The following is a 16,166-nucleotide window of genomic DNA, read 5'->3' as shown; positions in this document are numbered from 1 at the left end:
ACCATTTACAGATGACTCATGTTCCATGCACTGCCCTAACTGGTTCATTTGAATTGGCTATTTATTTGTTTCAACAATTTTATGAAGTAGGTGATATCTTTTGCCCCATTCACAGAGGAGGAAATTGAAGTTTTACAAACCAGAGAGTAATTTCCCCAATTTTGCACAGCTATTAAGTAGCAGAGCAGAATTTGAAACTAGTCCAGCTGACCAAGATGACACAGGTGAATTAACCACAGAATAATTAGAAGTAATAAAATCTAATTAAGTTAGTCAGTTCTAAATATAATACTAGATAGTTCTATATTAAATAATATAAGGAAGAAGGTAACTCCTCCTTACATTGGAAATAACTTATTACAGTGAAAATATAAAATACCCAGGAATATATATTCAGAATCTTAATGAGAAAAACTACAGAACTTTATTGAAGGGTATAACAGAAGAAAGTGTTTGAATGTATTATCATTCCAAAAGCAAAAACAAAAAGAGGAAACAAAAAAATGGGTAAGAATATCTAATAACATTGAAAAAAATAAAAAATAAAAGAGAGCACTTAAAGAGGTTTTTTCTATCAAATAGTAAAACATTATGAAACTAGCAATTTAAAAAGTGAGGTTCTGTGTCAAAACTAGATATATTCCTAGAATAGCATAGAGTCTAGAAATCTGTCTGGTACCAGCACGGAGAGTGGAAGCTAACAGTTGTGCAAAAGGAAGACTTTTATCTAGAAGGCAAATCTTAGAAGACAAATACCAGAAAGAGAGGAAAGGGAAAGTAGAAGCACTCTAAGGCCTATGAGCTTCCCTGGAAAATTATTTTCCTTCTGATGTGGTTTTCTTGCTCAGGCAAATTCGGTCCCTTCCAATCTCCAGATTAAAAAGGGGGTGCTGTGCCATGAATTCAGTACAGAGGGGTATATAGCTTGAGGGGTGGATGTTGTCTTGATCTGGAAAGACTCATGGCCCATGTGACCTTAGGTAAGTCATTTGTAAGAGTCACTAGCACTTGCTAAGTGATGACTCTGGGCCACGCATGGTTCCCAGTGCTTTGTATGTATTACTTCATTAGATCTTTACAAAAAATCCTCTGAGGACTGTTATCACCATCTTCATAACAATCCTGCCACCACTACTAGCACTTACTGAGTGATTACTATGGGCCAGGCATGGTTGCAGGTGCTTCATATATATTCATTAATTCAATCTTTATAAGCAATTCTTTGTAGTGGCAGCATTTTAATGTACAAGCTAGGAAAGTGAGGTATGGAGATGTTAAACAGCTGGGTCACACAGCAAGTGGCAGCACTGGGACTTCAACCTCACACTTTGGCTCCAGCAGCCATTATAGTTCACTACACCACATCACCGCTAATCCCTCTGTGTCTCAGTTTCACATATAAAAAGTGAGGGAGTTGGATTACATTTCACTGGGATTCCTTCCAATTCTATAAGTACTATTATTCTGAGGCAAAACACCCAGAACTGATCCTTAAATTACTTTCTGCTGTGAACACCTAAAACCAGACTCCTCTGAGCCCATCTCCACTCCTTTCTATGTTCAGGGGTCCACGCTGAGTCAGCAGAGTTGCGGCCAAAACTCTAGGACCCATTTTTGAATAGCACTAAGTAATCAGAAGGATAAAAGTGTCAATGCAGGTGAATTTCAGATGTCCTTCTCACGGTTCTTAAAAATAATTAAAATTTTTTTTTAAATACCAGACTGTGTTCTGATTTGCTGTGGTGAGTTAGAGAGCAAAGGAATGATCTCAAGGTTACTCAGGATCAAAGCACAGGATGTCAAAGTTAAACTAATTATTTTCCCTTTTTATCAACTGCCATTTATGTGTGACCTTTGTTACAGGGTTGGGGTTCTCTGAACTCTCTCTTGGAAAAACATCAATTTGTTGCTCCATAGAACAAACGGACTGAATAGGAAAATGATAAAGAACCTGCCTTTGGAAGTTTCTGTGATGGAACCCAAGCCCTGACTTTGCAAATCTCCAGTTCCCATCGCATCAATTCCAGAGGTCACATTCCAGTGTAATCCCACCCTTTTAACCTACTCCTCCTCTTAGGATGTTGGTGCCCTTCTTTGCTCCAAAGGCACGCTGCCATGGAGATTGGATCCTCCCCTACTCTGGAAGAGGCCAGTTTTCACTGAGCTGAGCCTGTTGGGCAGGGTTCATTGCAAAGGAAAGCCCAGCTCGAGGGAGCTGGCCCAGCCTGAGTAAATATAACCACAATTGCTTTTCTTTTCCTTCTTGTGCCAGGGGTCATGAAGATATTGAAGGGGTGGGCTATAAGAATCCAGAAAGTATAACTTGGTGGTTAAGGGGAGTGTGAGGAGCTCTGGGGAGTCAGAAGCAAGAGTTAAAAAGGCAGCTTTGCCCTTAACCTGTATAGCCCTGGGCAAGTCATATAAACTCAGATGAACTGGAAATTGGATGTATTTCATAGGCTATGTTGAGGATCAAGTGAGATAATAGGAATAGAGTTTAGCACAGTGCCTGGCACATGGGAGCTGCTTAATAAACCAGAATTATTGCTTTTCTTCTGATTATTGATACTGGTTAATAGTCTTGGTTTGAACTCTCTGTTTCCTTTTGTAAGCTACCCCCAGCCCTAGGGTGGAAGGTGAGTTGCCATGGGTCCATCTTGGCAGCTAAGAGGCTAGGCACAGGCTGGGGCTTAGAGACTCTGAAGAACAGAGCCTTTTGCTAGCTAAGAGAATATAACACTTTCTGTACTGAATTCATTTTTGTATCGCTTGAATATTTTGGAGAAGGTGATGTTAAGGAGGAAAAAGAATTCCAATATTTTAAAAGCTCTGTAAGAACTGGTCAACATCTAATAGCGTTAACATCAGTAGCTTCAAATTACCATTTTAAAAAATTTAAACCATATTATACTAACCTGAGATGGATGCATCACCCATGTGGTATTCTGGCTGGGAATGCATACTCTAAATCTAATCATAAGGAAGCATCAGACAAACTCAGTAGTTAGCAGGAGGAATTAAGTATTTAAAAAAAAAAAAAAAGAGAGAGTATAATTTTTAAAATGTTAATGTCATTAAAGACAAAGATAGTCGTGGAAATGTTCTAGAATTAAAGGATACTAAGATATGACAATGAAATGTAATACCTAATTCTAGACTGAATCCTATACAGGGAAGAAAAATGCTGTAAAAGACATTTTTGAGTCAACAGACAAAATTGAAATGTAGACAGATTAAAGTACACACATAGATAAGGACATCTATCTATCTATCTATCTATCTATCTATCTATCTATCTATCTATCTATCTATCTATCATCTCTATGTATTCACATAAACACATTGTGTATATAGAGGGTGTATACACATTTTAAGAAAGGAAAAAACTGTATTAAAATTGTAATACTCAATATATACCGGTAACAAAAGATAAATACAAGTCACGTTTGACGTTTGCAATTACAAGAGGTGCTCAAAGTGGTTACCATCAGTGTAATTTTAATACAGTTGTTTCCTTTCTTAAAATGTGTATACAATTTTTGGCACCCTCTGTATATACACACACATAGAGAGAGAGAGAGAGGAAGAGAGAAACACAGATAGAGAAAGAGCAAACAATAAAGCAAATAGAGTAAAATGTTAATATTAGGTAAATCTGGGTAAAAAATATACAAGTGTTCTGTATATGATTCTTATATTTCTTTAAGTTCAAAATTATTTTCAAACAAAAAGTTAAAAAAAATTAGAATACTATTAAATATTATGTATGTGTATTTTAAAATTCTGAGGACATGTTTAGAAATGGAAGTATTTCCTTTGTAGAGTGGGACATTTTTCCTTCACTCCCTACCCCAATACACCCAATAAAAGAAGAATACCCTCATCAATGAGCAAGTGCTATTTTCAAGTTTTACAAAGAAAAAACAAACTAAAGGCCCTTACTAAGTACACAAACCTATTTACAAGTTTAAAGTTAATGTTAGGGTAAAACCGCCATGATTTTAAGAGATAAATCAGAAAATCTGAGCTCATTCATGATGTAATGTAAGTGAATTCTCAGAATCAGCAAACACTTTGCATTGAATGATCGACAGGCTTCTTGAGAGTTATAGGTGTGCTCAACATGTGACATCCTAGTTGGATGTGGTCTTTCTGCAAGATGGTGTCTAGCTCATAACCATCTTTTACACCAACCTTGGACCTTAGTGCATCTAGACCCTCACCTTGTCCCATATTTGAAGATGGGCGAGATGTTTGTTTCAAACTTGCTTGATAACAAAAACAGCTACAAATTCAGTGGCTTTCATTTAAAATATCTTTGCATCCAAATGGATGTATCAAAGGGAAAAATCCATGGATATCAGTTATCCAACATAGTTGCTTAATAATTGTTAAAGAAATGTGGAATTTATGAATAGAGATGATAGGAATAACTCAGTGTGGTGACCCAGATGACTTTGGGACAAGGGGCTGAGTTGAGGGTTTGCCTTCTGAAGGTGATCTGACCATGTTGTGGGATACAACATCAGGTTGATTCTGGAGATCTGGTTGACCAGGTGGGCCCTCATTCCCTCTGCATACCACTCCCATATCCTCCTTCTTGGGATACATACTTGGGCAAGAGGCCCCATTCCCAACAGTGGAGCTGTCTAAGGCTGTGAATGGAAGCTGTTTGGATAAGATCAGTCTGAGGCTTAGCTCTAGCTAGGTCCATGAGAGGGGCCAGGAGTGAACCGGTTTGTCACAACTGTTCTCAGAAGATAGTTGATGAGAGGGAGGTTCCTGTGTGCTAGAAAAGGGCAGCACAAAAAAGAGGCAGAGAAAGGGGAGGGGTAGGTAGGATTCCAGCAAACATGTTTGCCTAGGCATGGTTTTGAGTGGGCAAGAGCACTGGAGAAAGAATTCTTCTCCCATCTCCCTTTTGCCTTCTGCTCATTTTTCTTGGCCAAGAGAGGGAGAAGGCTGAGCTTTTTACCAAAGCAATAGTGAATATACTTCTAAATCTGTGAATTGGTCAGCTGCCTGCTAGTCTTCCTCTGTCTGGACCATCAACCTGAAAATCAACCGCAGAATTCTCAGTGTTCCTATGAACTTAAAATCACTCACTGGGCCCAAATCATTCCCTCTTTTCTAGCTCCTTTGCCTGCCTTTTTTCTGCTCTCTTCCCAAGCCCCTTTCAAAACCTGCTTATTCTTCCTTTGGAGGCATCTGGTTGACACACCAGAATTCTAACTTTTGCCTTTTCAGCAAAGAGCAAATTGGTGCATACTCAATTCTTTTTGTCTAGCATTCCCATTTTAGAAGAAAAGTTGGAGATTAAAACCAGTATGTTTGCATACAGGAGCTTTAAAAATCCATAACACGATGAAATAACAGCCTGATTGTGAAAATATATCGGTCATTAATTTGAGTTTTTGTTGCTGTCTTATTTCTTCATTAAAATTTATGGTTGCTCAAGGCAGAGTACTGTACTAGGAAGAACACAGGTTTTGAAGTCCAGCAGGTTTCAGCTTAAATCTCAGGTTTGCCATTTTGTCTTGTGGTTACCTTGGGTAAGTCATAACCTTTTTTGAATTTCCTCACTGGTAAACGGGTAGAAATAATAGTGGGATGGATGTGAGGATTAAATGAGCTAGTCTATGTACAGTGCTTGGCACAAAGCCTGGCTCTATTTAGTACTCGGTAAACATTAGTTCTTATCACGATATAATCTATGTCTGCACAGAGTCTGCACCAAATAGATACCCTCTCCACCCCAGTCCCAAATACCAAATTTCCTTCCAGCTTAAATAAGAATGGATTTTACCAAAAACTAAGTCACAAGGCTGCATGCTTTCTGAGAAGGGATTTGACCTCTTTTCATGCCATGTAGCAGGCTGAATGGTAACCCTGAAGATATACCCACGCCCTAATCCCCTGAAACCGTGATTGCCTCATATGGCAAAAGAGTGAATATCACCTTATATGTCAAAAGATGTGGTTAAGTTCAGGATATTGAGAATAGCGGTTTATCCTGGATTATTTGGGTGGACCCTAAATGTAATCACATATAGCATTCTAACAGAGAGGCAAAGGGAGTTTTGAGGACACACAGAAGACAGAGATGCACAGAAGAGAGGCACACACAGAGAAGGCAGAGACTGGAGTAATAAGGCCAGAAGCAGCCAGAAGCTGGACGAGGCAAAGAAGGATTCTTCCTTAGAGCCTCCAGAAGAAGCACACCCGCTACTGACATCTTGATTTTATACTTCTGGCCTCCAGACTTGTAAGAGAATACATTTCTGTTGTTTTAAACACCCAGTTTGTGGTAATTTCTTACAGCACCTAGGACACCAATGCATGGTATTAATCTGGGCTGAAAGGTTGAGCCCCTACTCTTATTCTCTCAACAATTCTACCTGAGAAAAACCGGTGAGGGTGGGCCCCAGCCCCCGCAGGTGCCTGCACATACCCTGCTCAGCAAACACATTTTTCACAGAACCTGGGCAGGGCCAGGGGTGGGTGAGGCCCTTCGGACCACACTTCTCACTCCATTTTCTCTAAGGCCTGGTGTTCTTCCTCAGGCACAGTGAAACTTGTCTTTCCATAATGGGAGACAAAGCTCAAAATGCAAATCTCTTCAGTTACAGAACATCTCAGTTTCAGTAGGAACCTCCGTGTTCTGTAGTAAATGATTTTACTACAGGTCCTTTCCTGCTTGCGGGCTTTGAGAGGGAAGAAAGCCAGGAAGAACACGTGGGACCAGAAGGGACGTTGCTATGGTGAAAGCAAAAAGCACCATGCGGGAATGGAGATCGCTAAGGAGTCAGGCATCCTCCCTCATAATTTCACCAAGTGAGCCAGAAACATGGTCCTAATCCCCTCGGCCAGTCAGAAAAGCTGATCTTTAAGCCTCCCAGCAGCCCTGCGAATACATAATATTATCCACATTTTACAGATGAAGAGATCAGTTTGTATAAGTTCATGCAACGGGGAAGAGGACAGACAGGACTTGAGCAAATGTTTATGGATCCCTAGGCAGGATATCTTGTTACCTAGATGCACAATGTAGAGAGAAATACAGAAAAGGGAAGTTAGAGGGATTCAGACTTACCAAATCCACGTTGTTTGGGCCCTGAAGGTCATTATGTATTATATTAGGGTGGTGCCAAAGTAATTACGATTTAAAAGGTTAAAAGTAATTGCAAAAATCGCAATTACTTTGGCACCAACCTAATATTTTTCAAGTGTCCAATGCTAACCATTCTCTAGAGCTGTCTGACCCCCACCCCCACCCCGAGTAGCTGTCAGGGCCAGAGATTGCCCATGAAAAGAAGCTTACTATTGTTCTGCTCTCTGGTAGAGAGCTCTTGGGTCTCAGGCTTCTCTTACTAATTAGCTGCATGTTATTATTATTAAACCCCAGCTTTTAACCTGTCCGGGCTTTACTTTCCCCACCTGAGATGTTAGGGGGATGGATTGGATGCGTGGTTTTCCGTATTTGCTGTTCATTAGAACTTCCTGAGATGCTTTTGTCAAGTCATGGCCCAGCAATTAAATGGAAATCTCCAGGAGTGAGGCCCGGGAATCAGCATTTTCAGAATCTGTCCAGGTGATTCTGATGTGTGCCCAAGTTTGAGAACCAGTGGATTACATGACTTCTAAGGTTCTTCCCGATGTAACGTCTTTTGTCAACGTCTACATAAAAAGCCAGTGGTCACCAGAGTTTTGATTCCCCAGACACTCAGAATTCATGGAAAACCCTCTATTAAAGCCCCACACTCAACTTTTTGAAAGAAAAGTCACTTCACATGGTTTCCCAACAATATGTTATTTACAGTCTATATAATGGTCTAAATCTATTAAGACCTTTCATGATTTTAACAAGATAGAAGGGTTAGTGAGTTAATAGAGCTATTCAGATATCATTTAGTTAATTATTATTCTAGGGGTTGCTCTAAGTGGTACCCTGGAGGTCTAAAAGAAAAAAAAATAATGTAATCCAGTCAACCAGCATTAACTAAGTCCTCATTTGTTCTGAAAACTGCTAAATTCAAGCTGGAAATTGAAAGACGAATACCTTTTGCACTCGAAGAACTCACAGTCCAGGATGGTAATAATTATAATAGCAATAACAATAGCAAAAACAGCCACAATTTGAAAGTACATTGCACATTAGGCAATGTGACAGGTGCTTTTTTTTTTATATATTATTTTAGATTCTCACAACAACCCTGCTAGGCAAGCATCATTTCCTCCATTTTATTGCTGAGGGAACTAAGGCTCAGAGAGTTTAGGTAACTTACTAAGGTCACACAGCTTAGAAAGAGCTGATCTTCCATTCCAACCTATGTGGCCCATGCTATTGCCACCAAACCACAACACCTCTAGAGAGAAAGGACTGAGAACTAGAGACAGAAATGGCAGGAAAAGGGTTAACTTACTTGGGAAAGAATTAAGCCTAGGATGGAGGAATTGCTGTGAATTGTTTATATGAAAGGTACTAGGAGAAAATAAATATTGCACAGTAACATTTTAACTATGTTTGGGCTCAGGTTTGTTAGGAGATACGCACAGGAACAGATGAATTCATTATGAAGAACTAGTTTTCTGCAGTCAGTTCCCGCTCCCCCAACTTAGTCTTAAAAAATAAACCCATTGTGTTCCTCTGGATTGCATAGCTCAACAATGCCATTTTTTAAAGCCAGTATGAGGTCTTTGGATGTAGGCATATTTTCACTTTTGCTGATTGCCATCAGTGATACAAAATGTACAAAGGGGAGAGGATGGTGGTGGGCACAGCTGTAACAATCACTTTCTCCACGGTGTTCATATCCAAACACAGTGTGAACCAGCACATTTGGAAGGCACACACAAACACACATGTGCGCACACACACTGTTCAAAATGAGTGGAAATCAAATTGAACATTAAACTATATAATACACACATACATATAGTTACTCAGAAGTCTAAATGTAAATCTATTATTTGAGAAAACGCTGAGTTACAATAATTCACTCATGAAACCAGATACAGCTTAAAGGGTAGTAAACATGTTATGGTCTAGAGCAAGACAAGGGAAAAATAAGGAAGCAGTGAATTTTCTTAATGAGGCTTTCACAAACCACCATTTTTATGTTGTAGCCAAAACAAGTAAATGACCAAAGGACCTTAGGATCCTGAAGAATACTAAGAGATTATAGAAAGTGGTTGAAATATCAGATATTTAAAAATATATTCTAAAAATATTTATTACACTTACAGAATAGGAATTTCCTGCACATGCATAGAAAAAAATGCATAATTACACATAGGTATTATGTATATGTATATATACACACTTCGTATGTAAAATGAGACTATGGCTGAATACATGTTTTCTATAAGGATGGGTCAATTTCACAGCAATTTTTTCATGGGGAAAATTACCTCTACTCTGGATATTATGATTAAGAAAGATATATCCTGTCATTGCAAATGATAACATAGTGATAGGTCATTACACAACCACAGATGAAATAATATCTCAACTACAGAGTAAATTTGAGCAACATCTATTTGTGAAGGAAATCAAGAGATATTTATGAAACCATGGCAATGAGATATTAGATCAATAGATTGAAAAGAGATACATGATTTGTTCTTTTTATATTATTTAAAAGACTTGAAAAGAAAAAAAACAAATGAGAATAAAGATTATACTATCTGAAATGGCTGGTGTGCTTGAAACTCAATTTTCAAAATTTGTAGGTAGGAGCACTTTAACAAGACAAACAGACAATAAGCTTATTTAGAACAGGTTTGTTTTCTATGTGAAATCCTCTTTCCCCAACACACACACACACACACACACACACACACACACACACACACACACACACCCTCTCATCTCCCCTTACAACTGCAAAATTCCTACTGTTGGACTAAAGATGTGAAAAAACAAAGGCTATGTTAAAGCAGCATTTTTACCTTTTTGCTGATCAAACACAGATGGAGTGCTGAAATCCATGGTTGCTTGTCTCATCATTTACCATCAGAATGGCAAAAAGCATCCAGGTCTCTAGAGAAAAGAAAACACCATCTCACACATTATAGTCAACACAACCGTCAGATAACAGCTTCACTTGCCAAGACCTCTGTTTGAGAATTAAAAGTGCACGAGGGCTGCAGCTTGTTGTCAAGGCAAATGATAGAAATAGGTAAATATTATTCGTGTAATACCTGCCAGGAAAATAGTTACTTCTCATGGCCTCATTCATCAGCTGTACCTGTGTGTAAGTATTGTGCACCCTCCACCCTTAAACAAATATACAAAAATGCTTAAACCCTGAAAAAACAGTATGGGGGGGCGGGCACCTGCCTTGGATCTTGGCCAGGAAAACACTCAAGGTCACAGAGCTTCAGCAGCTGGAATGTTGCTTTAAACCAAAAGAAATCTCAATGGGTGAGGATTCATAGGGCCAGACGGAGCATGTGCAAAGCTGCCAATGCAGCTCGGATTCGGCTGTGTTCTTGGTGGAGTGAGAACTGCATTTGGGTCATGTGAGCACAGAGTGCCATCTCAATGGAATAGGACGTAAATATTGTAGCAGGAGGCTGCTGGCCATGTGCTGTATGGAGTCATTATCGGCTTTTACAGCTCATCTTCAGTTTCCCTTCAGTCCCGTTCTCCCAATGACAGGAAGGATGAGGGGAAGGAAGTGGCATTTGAATGGTTATATTTCAAGGCTCAGATATCCATGACGATAAAGTTAAAACAGTCTGCAATCACGAGGATGTTTAGTGCACTATTATATTGGGTGGCAAAAACCTGTAAATCAACTGCTCCTCATTTGAGGAACAGTGGAATTAATGATAGTAAATTCATACTCTAGATTAAAAAATCGGAGGTGAATCTATATATATTTATCTGGTGGGATGCCTCTAATCCATTGTTAAATGAAAAAAAACACAAGTTATATATTTTATTTGTTTACATTTTTATAAAACCAGCTACCACCCACTGTGTTTATAAATATGTTTATATATGTTCATAGGAACACTGAAGAAGTTATAGACAGATACACACTGGACTGTGAATATTGGTTACCTCAGGGGATTGTAATTAATGTAGGAGATTTCTAACTTGTTCTTTATCTACCTCTGTAGTTTTAGGCTTATTATAACAAGTGTCTATTATTTTATATTTGTAATTACAAATCTGATCAATTCAAAATAAACTAACAAAGCTCTACATTCAAGACACAATCAGATTTTTTGGTAAGTCAAACAGCCATATAACAGATGCTCTAATAAATGCTGTTGATAATAGTAATAACTGTTTTCTTTTTTAACTTAGTGTGTGAATGTGGAAATGAAATTAGAAACCATTTTTTTCATATGTGGTCATATTTGTTTTGATATGGACGGACATAATTTTTAAGTTGTATTCTTTGATAGACAAGTTTCTTCCCTCTCAGATTTTCTCAGTGCACCATCATTTATTTTCCAACACATTGTCCAGCCTCATTTCTTTATGACAAGTGTGTACTCTTTTACCTTCCCCATATCTGCCCCTCCCCCAAAGGTGCACTGTGTTCTTTTTATTTAAAACACAGACAGAACCTACTTCTTATAAATTATTACCCAAAATGTACTCCATAGTTAAATCTCTTACATGTCTCAGTGCCAATTTTCTACATTAACCATGAAAGTCAAACTGAGAGGGCTGAAAGTGGAGTGGGGAAGAAACTGACTTACTCTAGCAGATATGCAGCTAAGGAGAGATGGCTCAAGCTCATCCAATTGATGGAAGTAAAAGGAGTTGTCGCCACTTGGTCCTAAACAAGAGAAGAATTAAGGATTTAGATTAACTTCCTTTTTAATTCATTCGTTCATTAATTCATCAGTTGCTATGGAAGGATTGCTATGCTCCATTCATTTCTACAGGTACTGGTGGTGCAGCTGTGAGAAAGACAGAAAAAGGTCTCTACACTCAATGAACTTACACTCTTGGGTGCAACTTCTGCTTCTAGGCATACTGGAGTAATAGGGACTGGATTTACCCTCCTGCTTAAACAACTAGAAAATTGGGTAAAATATTTGACAGTATTGGTTTTCAGACAGTAAGCAGTGTAGGTCAACAATCTCTGGGAAGAGAAAAGCAAATGAGCTGAACCCGATGAGTGCCCAGCTGACCAACCACCAGGGGAGAGTTTCCAGGCTTAAGTTCAGGGAGGGTGCAATGGGCTCAGTGGAGACCCCTGAAAAATATTTATCCACATCCTAATCCTCAGAACCTGTGAATATGACCTTATTTGGAAAAGGGGTCTTTGCATATGTAAATAAGTTAAGGATCTTGAGTTGACATCATCCTGGATTATCCCAGTGGACCCTAAATTCAATGACAAGTGTCCTTATAAGAGACACAAAGATAAGGGCAGGCCATTGACCAGAGATTGGAGTGCAGCCACAAGCCAAGAAACAAATTGTTCCCTACAGCTTTCTGGGGGAGTACAGTGCTTTCAACACTTTGATTTTTAATTTCTGGTCTCCAGCACTGTGAGAGAACACATTTTTGTGTGTTTGGCAACCAAGCTTGTGCTAATTTGTTACAGCAGCTATAAGCAACTAATATAGAGGAGGAACTCTCAAAATAAATGCAAAGTCTCTATAATTGTCACTGTGCCCATTTATATCATGACCACAACCAAATTAACATATAAACAACTTTATGTTTGTAAAGGGCTGTTTGGGGCTCATTTTGAAGAAAGGCAGTCAAATAGAGGAGAAAGAACATGAGTTTAAGTTTGTTTCTTGTTAGCTGTGTGATTTAGGCAAGTTACATAACTTTTTGAACCTCAGTCTTTATCTGTGGCATGGGAACTGCACCCCCTGACTTCTTGTGTGAGTTCTTGTTGTTCATTCCACTTCCTGGGCTGGAAACAGCATAATTTTTCTATACAACCAAAGCCAAGTGTAAGATAACATTTGGTTTTTTCTTCAAGAGCATTTTGAATGAGATGCTTCTCCAGACATATTCATGTTTGTTCACACATATAGTTCATTAACTCTTATCTATAATGTAGGAGGGGAAGAGAGGAGAAGGATTGTATGACTGTGCCAAATCTGGCTCTCCAGCTCATCTCTCACGTTCTCCATCCATTCTCACATTCAGCCACATTGGGATCCCTTCTGTTTCTTGAACATGCCGTGCCCTTTCCCAACCTCTCCAAACTTTGCTATTCTGTCTCTCCACTTGGAATGGCCTTTCCCTAGTTAAAATATCACCATTTCATCAAGGCTTTTCCTCTGGTGAGGGCATGAGAATACAATGAGAATACCCTGCCCGGGAGAGAGAGTCTCTGTCCATGTTATGACATCTGGCTAGCTCAGTACTTCTCTGATGATCTATGGCAAAGAACCAGGTTTTTAAATTTCCAAAATACAATAATGAAATCTGATAAAAATAAAGGATAGAAAAATAAGAAGAAATGATAAGATTTACAGAATGGAAGCCCTGATTTTTATTGTTAGATTCAGTAGGCATAAAGTTATATGTCAATAAATGTAATCAGAACAAAAATAGAATAAAAAATAATTACAAAAAATGTACACATTGTTCATTTAAAGTACATTTAGGCATTAATATAATGTTCTGTCCAATATGGTAGCCACTAGTCACACATGGCTATTTTTCATTAAAATTAAATAAAATTAAATATTCATTTCCTTAATTACAGTAGCTACTGGGATTGTATTTTGTCATAATTAAAAATGTTTGCTCTTTGAGAGATGCTGGTAAAAAAAATGAAAAGACAAACCACAGACAGGAAGAAAATATTTGTAAAACACATCTGATAAAGGACTTGCACCCAGAATACACAAATAATTCTCAAAACTTAGTAATAAAAAAGAAACAATCCAATTTTTAAAAAGGCAAAGATTTGAACAGACATGTCACCAAAGAAGACATACAGATGGCAGATAAGTACGTGAAAAGATGTTCAACATTATTAATCACTAGGAAAGTATAAATTATTAATAAAATCACAATGAAATACCAGTACATTACCTATTGGAATAGCTTTCAAAAAGCTAAAACATGCTGCTTACTGGGGAGGATGCTAGAACTCTGACATGTTGCTACTGGGAATGCAAAATGGCACAGCCATTTTAAAGAGCAGTTTGCCAGTTTCTTATAAAGTTAAACATAAATATGGCCCAGCAATCCAACTCACTGGCATTTACTTAAGATAAATGAAAACATCTATTTTCACAAACAGCTGTATATTAATTTTTATAGCAGCTTTACTATCATCAAACCTGGAAACAACCCAAATGTTCATCAACTGGGGAATGAATGAAGAAACTACATTACATATATATGATGGAATATTATTTGGCAATAAAAAGGAACAAAGTACTGTACATGCAACAAATGGATGAAATTTAAATGCTTTATGCTGAGTGAAAGAAGCCAGACATAAAAGGCTACATACTGCATGATTCGATTTATAAGGCATTCTGGCAAAAACAAAACAAACAAACAAAAAAACCCCTAACAAACTCAAACCAAAACAACACAGAGATAGAAATCAGAGGAGTGCTTTTTAGGGGAGGAATGGACTACAAAGGGGTTGGAAAGAATGCCTGGAGTGATAAAAATATTGTATATCATGATCATGGTAATGATCAAACTCATAGAACTAAACACCTCACAAGGGTGAATATTACTAAACATGTTATCTCTCAATAAGCCTGAAAGAAAAAACAATATCAATTTTGTTTCTATAATTTAACTAATAATGTTATCCTAAGTTTTAAAATACATTTGTTAAAAATTAAAATGATTGAAAATAGCAAGCTTTAAAACTAAATAAGTGCTTATTATGCTAAGTGAAGTAAGTCACACAGAAAAGGTCAAGAACCATATGATTTCACTCATATGTGGGATATAAAACTGAAAGCAACAAAGGAACAAGACAAACGAATAAAGAAACAAAAACTCATAGACGTTGACAATAGTTTAGTGGTTACCAGAGGGTAAGGGGGAGAGACAGGTGATAGATGAGGGCAAAAGGGATTAAATATATGGTGATGGAAGGAGAACTGACTCTGGGTGGTGAACACGCAATATGATATATAGATGACTTATTACGAAATTGTACACTTGAAACCTATGTAATTTTACTAACCATTGTCATCTCAATAAATTTACTTAAATAAATAAGTGCTTACTTTTGAAATAGTGCTTGTATAGATTCTTATACACTTTTAGAGTACAGTTGACAAACCGAACTTAAAATATCACATATTTAACACTATCCTACTATACATGACTTTCCATGCAAGTTTGATAACACCCAAACTGGTCTACACCATGTTTAATGAGACAAGTCCTTCACCACAGGCTTGGAGGTTGTGGCAATGTCAAATTGCTGCAACCGTTTCTAAATGGTAACATTAAGAAGTATAGTTGGCCCCTGAACAACTCTAGGGTTAGGGGTGCCAACCCTTCATGCTGTTCAAAATCAGTGGATTACTTAAGTCGGCCCTCCGAATACACGGATTCCCAACCTCAGATGGAAAATACAGTACTCTCAGTATTTGTACTTATCCTTGTCTGCAACTGGTGACAAGTAGTTCCTGGTCTGGCACCACCTGTGGGCCACAGTTTTCTTAGGGCTGGTCTAAATCCCTCTTCCCTTGAGTCTTCCCATGACAAGCTTCTCACTCTCCAGGGTTCAGCTCAGAGAGGACTTCCCCAACCTGCTAAGGTAGCAGCTACCTTCCTGCCCAACCCCCGTTATAGTTAATAAAATGTCCTAATTTTCCCCTTATAATTGTCACTATCTGTAATTAACTTGTACTTCATTATGTCTTCATTATCTATTGTCCTGTAGCTGTTGCTATCAGTCCCCAGACTTTTCAATGTGCTTCAGCTGACTTTCTCTGCCCATATCTGTATTTTGGTCTGAGGGCTTTTTTCCAGAATGCAGAAAGCCATTTTACCACCTCTGGGGATAGGCCAGAAGGGCCAGGGAACTAATCATCCCCGCCCCCAACCCACAACCGGCCTTAAGCAGAGACTGTTGGGAGCTGGTTTATAGATACCAGCCACTTTTCCTTTGGATGTTATGATTCTGAGGCATGCCGTTTTACGCCATTTTCCAAAGTTTCCTTTTCCAAATTAAGCTCTGTTT

The 16,166-nt window shown here is 38.3% G+C and overlaps 1 protein-coding gene across 2 annotated transcripts in view; it reads right to left on the bottom strand.

Moving 5' to 3' along the window:
* The window catches only part of ANKRD55 (ankyrin repeat domain 55), a 92,307-nt gene extending 80,515 nt beyond the window's left edge, over nt 1-11,792 (bottom strand). Inside the window, exons 1-2 of one of the 2 annotated variants that reach the window (XM_019742963.2) lie at nt 11,722-11,792; nt 9,952-10,042 (exon numbers count right to left, since the gene is read on the bottom strand). In XM_019742963.2, the coding sequence (XP_019598522.2) occupies nt 9,952-10,009 (58 nt within the window). In that variant the 5' untranslated portion in view covers nt 10,010-10,042; nt 11,722-11,792. Of the gene's footprint in view, nt 1-9,951; nt 10,043-10,203; nt 10,314-11,721 lie in introns of those variants that run through there. The other variant, XM_074328934.1, reaches the window with a different exon arrangement.
* Between the last annotated feature and the right edge of the window lie 4,374 nt (nt 11,793-16,166).

Source organism: Rhinolophus sinicus, linkage group LG03 (assembly GCF_036562045.2).
Source record: "Rhinolophus sinicus isolate RSC01 linkage group LG03, ASM3656204v1, whole genome shotgun sequence".
Taxonomy (NCBI): Eukaryota; Metazoa; Chordata; class Mammalia; order Chiroptera; family Rhinolophidae; genus Rhinolophus; species Rhinolophus sinicus.
The sequence above is the reverse complement of the archived record's forward strand: the minus strand, read 5'-3'. Positions and strand labels throughout refer to the sequence as shown.